The sequence below is a fragment of the Coturnix japonica genome, unplaced genomic scaffold (assembly GCF_001577835.2).
Source record: "Coturnix japonica isolate 7356 unplaced genomic scaffold, Coturnix japonica 2.1 chrUnrandom424, whole genome shotgun sequence".
Lineage (NCBI taxonomy): Eukaryota > Metazoa > Chordata > Aves > Galliformes > Phasianidae > Coturnix > Coturnix japonica.
Genome location: NW_015439869.1, coordinates 206,026 through 214,119, shown reverse-complemented (window position 1 = coordinate 214,119; position 8,094 = coordinate 206,026). Strand labels below are relative to the sequence as shown.

Genomic DNA, 8,094 nt, shown 5'->3' with positions numbered 1-8,094 from the left:
CAGATTCACCTGCAACTGCGTAATGGACACAGGGACACGGGACGACACAGCCCTGCACTGCATGGACACACGGACACACGGACACACAGACACATGGACACATGGACACACGGACACATCCCTGCACTGCATGGACACACGGACATACGGACACACAGACACAAGCCCCGCCACTGCATGGACACATGGAAGCACACGGATCACAGGGACACACGACACAAGCCCTGCACTGCATGGACACATGGACACACGGACATACAGACACAGCCCTGCACTGCATGGACACACAGACACAGGGACACATGGACACATGGACACAGCCCTGCACTGCAAAAAATGGACACACGGAAACACAGGGAACACACGGACACAGCCCTGCACTGCATGGACACATGGACACACGGACACAGGGACACACGGACACAGCCCTGCACTGCATGGACACACGGACACAGGGACACACAGACACAGCCCTGCACTGCATGGACACACGGACACATGGACACACGGACACATGGACACATGGACACATGGACACACGGACACATGGACACATGGACACATCCCTGCACTGCATGGACACACGGACACATGGACCCACAGACACGTGGACACATGGACACATCCCTGCACTGCATGGACACAAGGACACACGGACACACGGACACATCCCTGCACTACACGGACACACGGACACAGTCCTGCACTGCATGGACACACGGACACATGGACACACGGACACATGGACACATGGACACAGGGACACACGGACACAGGGACACACGGACACAAGGACACACGGACACACAGGAGTCCCATAGCGGCTCCTGGGCCGTTTCCAGGCCGACATTCCCCCCCTGCACTCAGAGCTGCCTTTGGTTCCAGCTCCTTCCCTGGAACAAAGGCTGCTCTGTGGGTCCGATTCCACCCCGGGGCCCCAACACCCACCTGGGGGGGTTTAATCCCACCCCGGGGGGGCTCATCCCCCCTTAATAACCAATAATAGAAGGGCTGTGTGCTCCAGCACTGATAATAGGGTCAGTATTGTCGGTGCCCTGGGGTCAACACACAAAGCGGCCGCCATCAGCCAACACCTCCATATTACTCCATATTACTGCGGCCCAGGGCAGGAGGGGTGGGCAGGAATGTGGGCACGGCCCCTTGGGGGGCACACGGGGGGTCTGGGCTGAGTTCTTTGGTCCCTTCCAATGCAACCACTCGGTGCTTCTGTGATCTGTAAGGACCCTTCCAACCCAACCATTCATTTAGTGGCTCTATGATCTTTAAGGACCCTTCCAACCCAACCATCCCATTGCTCTACCACCTTCAATGTCCCATCCAACCCAACCATCCCATGGCTCTACCATCTTCAATGTCCCATCCAACCCAACCATCCCATNCAATGTCCCATCCAACCCAACCATCCCATGGCTCTACCATCTTCAATGTCCCATCCAACCCAACCATCCCATTGCTTTACCATCTTCAATGTCCCTTCCAACCCAACCATCCCATGGCTCTACCATCTTCAATGTCCCATCCAACCCAACCATCCCATGTCTCTACCACCTTCAAGGTCCCTTCCAACCCAACCATCCCATGTCTCTACCACCTTCAATGTCCCATCCAACCCAACCATCCCATGGCTCTACCACCTTCAATGTCCCTTCCTATCCAACCACCCCATTGCTCTACCACCTTCGAGGTCCCTTCCAACCCAACCATCCCATGGCTCTACCACCTTCAATGTCCCTTCCAATCCAACCACCCCATTGCTCTACCACCTTCAAGGTCCCATCCAACCCAACCATCCCATGGCTCTACCACCTTCAATGTCCCTTCCAATCCAACCACCCCATTGCTCTACCACCTTCAAGGTCCCTTCCAACCCAACCATCCCATGGCTCTACCATCTTCAATGTCCCATCCAACCCAACCATCCCATGGCTCTACCACCTTCAATGTCCCTTCCAATCCAACCACCCCATTGCTCTACCACCCTCAACGTCCTTTCCAACCCAACCATCTCATGGCTCTACCACCATCAAGGTCCCTTCCAACCCCCCCCCACTTTCCGATTCCACCATCGTACCACACATCCACCTTCACACCAACGACAGCAGCTCCCAGAGCAGCTCAGCATCCGAGCGCCGCGGGGCCGCGGGGCGGCAGCACTTACTTGTCGAGGCAGGCAACGCTGAGGCACTTTTCCTGGGGCTGAGGCTGCGCGGTGCTGTTGCCGGCCGTGGCGGTCGTGGTGCTGGGCTCGTTCTCCTGCAGGATGGAGTCGATGAAGGTGGAGGGAGACAGAGGGGTTTCGACAGCGGGGGGGTTCCCTGGGCTGGCCTCCTCTACCTTGGGGCTGCGGGAGGGGCTGGGGGGCTCCTCTTTGATGCGGACCACGGGGCTGCTCCTGGGGGGAAGGAGGAGGAGGAGGGTGAGCACCTCGCACGCGTGGTTTCTGGTTGTGCTTCCACACAACAGGGCAGGAATCCTGTGCTCTCACATGTAAAACCTCGAGTCAGCCACAAAGGTGAGGTTGGAAGTGTCCCCAAATGCTTCTTCCCCAGCTCTGATCCCGCATCTCCCATTTGGTGCAGCTCCCCCAGCACAGCTCAGCCCTGCACTCCCACTGACCAATGGATGTCCTGGTTGGACAACAGTCGGCCAACACTTGACCAATGGCTGACAAACAGCCAATCATTGACCAACAGTCAACCAGTAGTTGACCAACAGCTGACCAATGACTGACCAGTGGTTGACCGACAGCTGACCAATGACTGACCAATGGCTGACCGACAGCTGACCAATGACTGACCAATGGCTGACTGACAGATGACCAATGGTTGACCAATGGTTAACTGACAGCTGACCAATGACTGACCAATGGTTAACTGACAGCTGACCAATGACTGACCAATGGTTGACTGACAGCTGACCGATGGTTGACCAATGGTTGACAGACAGCTGAACAATGACTGACCAATGGCTGACTGACAGCAGACTGATGGATGACCAATGATTGACAGACAGCTGACCAATGACTGACCAATGGCTGACTGACAGATGACCGATGGTTGACCAATGGTTGACTGACAGTTGACCAATGGTTGATCAGTGGCTGACCATCAGTTGACTGACAGCTGACCAATGGTTGAATGACTGTTAACCAATGGCTGATCACTGGTTGACTGACAGTTGACCAATGGTTGACCAACGGTTGAATGACAGCTGACCAACAGCTGACTGACAGTTAACCAGTGGTTGACCAACAGTTGACCAATGGCTGATCAATGGCTGACTGACAGTTGGCCAACAGCTGACTGATAGTTAACCAATGGTTGACCAACCATTGAACAGTGCTTAACCAACAGCTGGCCAACAGCTGACCAATGGTTGACTGATTGTTAACCAATGGCTGATCACTGGTTGACTGACAGTTGACCAATGGCTGACCAACGGTTGACCATCACTTGGCTGACAGCTGACCAACGGTTGACCAATGGTTGACTGACAGTTGGCCAACAGCTGACTGATAGTTAACTAATGGTTGACCAATGGCTGATCAATGGCTGGCTGATGGATGACCAACAGCTGACTGATAGTTAACCAGTGGTTGACCAACAATTGATCAATGGCTGATCACTGGCTGACTGACAGCTGACCAGTGGTTGAATGATTGTTAACCAATGGTTGACCAACAGTTGACCAATAGTTGATCACTGGTTGACTGACAGTTGACCAATGGTTGACCAACAGCTGACTGACAGCTGACCAACAGCTGACTGATAGTTAACCAATGGTTGACCAACAGTTGACCAATGGCTGATCAATGGCTGACTGACAGCTGACCNGCTGACTGACAGCTGACCAACAGCTGACTGATAGTTAACCAATGGTTGACCAACAGTTGACCAATGGCTGATCAATGGCTGACTGACAGCTGACCAACAGCTGACTGATAGTTAACCAGTGGTTGACCAACGATTGACCAATGGCTGATCAATGGCTGACTGACAGCTGACCAACAGCTGACTGATAGTTAACCAGCGGTTGACCAAAGGGAAGGGAAGGTGGCTCCTTTGGTCAGCCCTTATTGCGAGGATGGAATTCAGTGGTTTGGGGGTGGAAGAGGCTCAACCAGCCCCACCAGAACAAACAGCGATGACAAAAGAGCATGAAAAGGCCCATTGAGCAAAGACGTGGCCTGTATTTAAGTGGGAGTGTTCCTGGCAGGGAGCATTAAGGCAATAAATGGATCTGTGGGTGATTATAAATGGATCTGTGGGTGATAATAAATGCATCTGTGGGTGATAATAAATGGACCTGTGGGTGATTATAAACGGCATCTGTGGGTGATTCAGTGACCTGGGGGAAGCACCAATGGCAGAATAACCTATTAAAGAGGAGGGAGAAAAGAGACCACAATGATATCAAGAAAGATGGGCCAAACAGCCCCCTGGGTTTGATGGGAGTGGGGCACTGGGGGTAGTGGGGGAGGCTTTGGCCATCCCAGCAATGGGGCTGGGGGTGCACGAGTGGGTTCCTCGAGGGTCCAGGTCCCTCTGTTCCTCTACTGGTGATGTCAGCACAAAAAAAAAGGAGCTGCTGTAATACGGCACCATGGAATGGGTTCCATAGAAGGGAACTTAGAGACCAGGGAGACACAGAGTCAAAGAATGAGTTGGGTTGGAAGGGTCCTGGAAGATCACAGAACCACATCATGGTTGGGTTGGAGGGACCCCCCAGCCCCACCCCTACAGGGGTTGGGGGAAGATGTGCCCAGCAATGGGGATGAGATGTAACCAGCAATGGGAATGAGATGTGCCCAGCAATGGGAACGAGATGTGCCCAGCAATGGGGACGAGATGTGCCCAGCAATGGGGATGAGATGTGCCCAGTAATGGGGATGAGATGTGCCCAGCAATGGGGACCAGAAGTGCTCAGCCATGGGGACAAGATGTGCCCAGCAATGGGGACGAGATGTGCCCAGCAATGGGGATGAGATGTGTCCAGCAATGGGGACGAGATGTGCCCAGCAATGGGGACGAGGGGCACAAAGCAGAGTTCCATCTGAACGTGAGGGTGCCCACAGAGGTGACCCCCAGGAGAGCTCCGAGCTGCCCACCCACCTCTCATCCAGGCTGCCGCTGGGAGACGCCGAGGGGCTGGACTGGGCCAGCTCCGTCACGTCCGAGATGATGGGACCCGAGTTGGTGGATGAATCCGGGGAGTAGATGTTGGAGCCGCTGTACGCTGGGGAAGAAGCCTGGAACGACAAGGGCAGTGAGGTTCCACGGCAGCAGGAAGGCACACGAGTACCACATCCCCTGCCCGGAACACTTGGGCTTTATGGAACAACCAACTTGAGGCTTTTCCCTCCCACTCTGCACCCCAACTTCTAACTCCCATCAAAGCTGGACTCTGTACAGTGAGGATCAGCAGATGGACAAAACTGTTCATCCTTCTCTGTTCCCTCCCAGCTGCCACCTCCATCCCATGAGCTCCACTATCACAGAGCACTGCCCTGCATCCGTGAGCAGATACACACCAAGAGGAGCCACAGGAAACCCCATAGGGATCCATCCACCCCCCAGTGCCCACTCACTGCGTATGGGGATGAGCCGTGGACGTGCTCCAGGGAGTATTGGCGGCTGTATTTGGGCATGGAATGCGCTGAGCTGCTGTCGTTCAACATCAGGGGGCTGCAAGAGAGGCACAAACACCGCGGGGTCACCACAATGCACTGATCACAACCACAATGACCAGAACCAGAACCAGCACCAGCACCGCCGGGGTACGGCCATGGGGGGATGTGATGGGGTGGGGGTGGAGATGAGATGTGGGGGATGAAAAGGAGGTAGAAATGCAGACTTACATCTTCCTCTTGACGCCGAGGATGCGGTTGGATTGCACCAGTGAAATCAAGAACTGGATGAGCTGCGAGGACAGGAAAAGGAGAAGCTGTTGGGACGCACGGAGCGAGTTGGGTTAAGGCACAGATGGAAACAGTTGTGGGTGATGTGAAAATGGGAGAGGGGCTGCCAGCCCACAAGGCCGTGCCACCATCCAGCCAGACCCGGACACAGCGAGGGCTGGGTGAGGAGGAGCCCGGTGGGCTTCAGAATGGGAGGTGCAGGGTCCTGAACCCAGGGAGGAACGGCTGCGTGGAGCAGAGCAGGATGGGGCTGAGCTGCTGGGAAGGAGCCCGGCCAGAATGACCTGCGGGTCCTGGTGGGCAACGGCTGGACAGTGGTTGAGGGGTGGTCAACCAATGGTTGGTCAGTGGTTGGGCAGTGGTTGAGCAATGGTAGACCCAGTGATTGACCAATGGTTGACCAGTGGTTGATCAATATTTGGGCACTGGTTGACCAATGGTAGACCAATGGTTGACCAATGGTAAACCAATTGTTGACCAATGGTAGACCAATGGTAAACCAATGGTTGACCAATGGTAGACCAATGGTAAACCAATGGTTGATCAATGGTTGACCAATGGTAGACCAGTGGTTGATCAATATTTGGGCACTGGTTGACCAATGATAGACCAACAGTTGACCAATGGTAGACCAACAGTTGACCAATGGTTGACCAATGGTAGACCAATGGTTGACAAATGATTGACCAATGGTTGACCAATGATAGACCAATGGTTGGTCCATGGTTGACCAATGGTTGACCAATGGTTGGTTCATGGTTGACCAGTGATTGACCAACAGTTGACCAATGGTTGACCACAAGGCAGAAACGAGCCCTGGTGGCCAAGAGGGCCAACGGGACCCTGTGGTGCATTGCACATAGCGCAGCCAGCAGGGCAGGAGGTGCTGCTCCCCTCTGCTCTGCCCTGGGGGGCACTGCTGGAGCACTGCGTCCAGTGCTGGGCTCCCAGTTCAGGGCAGACTGGGAACTGCTGGGAGAGCCCAGCGGAGGGGGTGGGGATGGGGGGGGCCTGGAGCCCCTCCTGGTGGGGACAGGCTGAGAGCTGAGGGCTGTGCAGCTCAGGGAGAGAAGGCTGGGAGGGGTCTGGGCTGCGCTGATGGGTCTTTGAAGGGTGAGAGGAGGGGGCCGGGCTCTGCTGGGTGTTGCACTGGGCCCAAACTGGAGCCCAGGGAGCTCCATGTGAACAGAACCCAGCTCCCAGCTGAGCTCTGCCCCACAGCCCAGTCCCCCCCGCTGCATTTCGAGACCCCCCCCCCCATGCATGGGACCACAGCAGCTGCCGACCCCCCCCTGCCCCATCTCCGCTTTGTGCTTTACCTTATTGACCACCTTCTGCTGCTGCGCGTGCTTCTGCCTCAGGCTGGCCACCTCCCTCCACAGCGCCTCGTTCTCACTGCAAGGGAAGCAAAAACCTGCTGAGAACAAACAGGGCACAGCGGGGTGAATTCTGTCCCAGCTGTCAGACACCGACCCCGCAACTAAGTTGGCCGTTTTCAGCCTTTTTTGCCCCAATCTTGCTTCAGTTTCAAGGCTGAGCCTCAATTCCCTGCCAGGTTTGCCCCATCCCTGGAGGTTCTCAGGGCTGTTTGGGCAGCCGGCCCGTGGGACATTGAATGATAGAATCACAGTCAGGAAGGGTGGAAGAGACCTCCCAGATCCCCCAGCCCAACCACAACACACCACGACCCTAAACAGAACCATAGAGTCATTAAGGTTGGAAGAGACCTCCTAGATCCCCCAGTTCAATCCCAGCCCATCCCCACCCCTACCATAACCCTAAACAGACCCATAGAGTCATTAAGGTTGGAAGTGACATCTGAGATCCCCAAGTCCAATATCAACCCACCCCTACAATAATCCTAAACAGACCCATAGAGTCATTAAGGTTGGAAGAGACCTCTTAGATCCTCCAGTCCAACCCCAACCCATCTCTACCATAACCCTAAACAGACTCATAGAGTCGTTAAGGTTGGAAGAGATCTTCAAGACTCCCAGCCCAACCCCAACCCATCCCATCATGACACTACATAGACCCACAGAGTCATTCAGGCTGGAAGAGACCTCTGGGATCCCCAAGCCCAAGCCCAACCTACCCCCACCATAACCCTAAATAGAACCATAAAGCCATTAAGGTTGGAAGAGACCCCCAGGATC

General features: G+C 54.9%; 1 protein-coding gene across 1 annotated transcript in view; it reads right to left on the bottom strand.

Annotated features, from left to right (window-relative positions):
- LOC107306980 (heat shock factor protein 1) overlaps positions 1 to 8,094 on the bottom strand; it is a 75,899-nt gene that overhangs the window by 14,505 nt on the left and 53,300 nt on the right. The window contains exons 5-10 of the mRNA XM_032441641.1: positions 7,258 to 7,333; positions 5,879 to 5,940; positions 5,609 to 5,705; positions 5,133 to 5,269; positions 2,356 to 2,413; positions 2,180 to 2,274 (exon numbers count right to left, since the gene is read on the bottom strand). Coding sequence (XP_032297532.1) covers positions 2,180 to 2,274; positions 2,356 to 2,413; positions 5,133 to 5,269; positions 5,609 to 5,705; positions 5,879 to 5,940; positions 7,258 to 7,333 — 525 coding nt within the window. The remainder of the gene's footprint in view (positions 1 to 2,179; positions 2,275 to 2,355; positions 2,414 to 5,132; positions 5,270 to 5,608; positions 5,706 to 5,878; positions 5,941 to 7,257; positions 7,334 to 8,094) is intronic.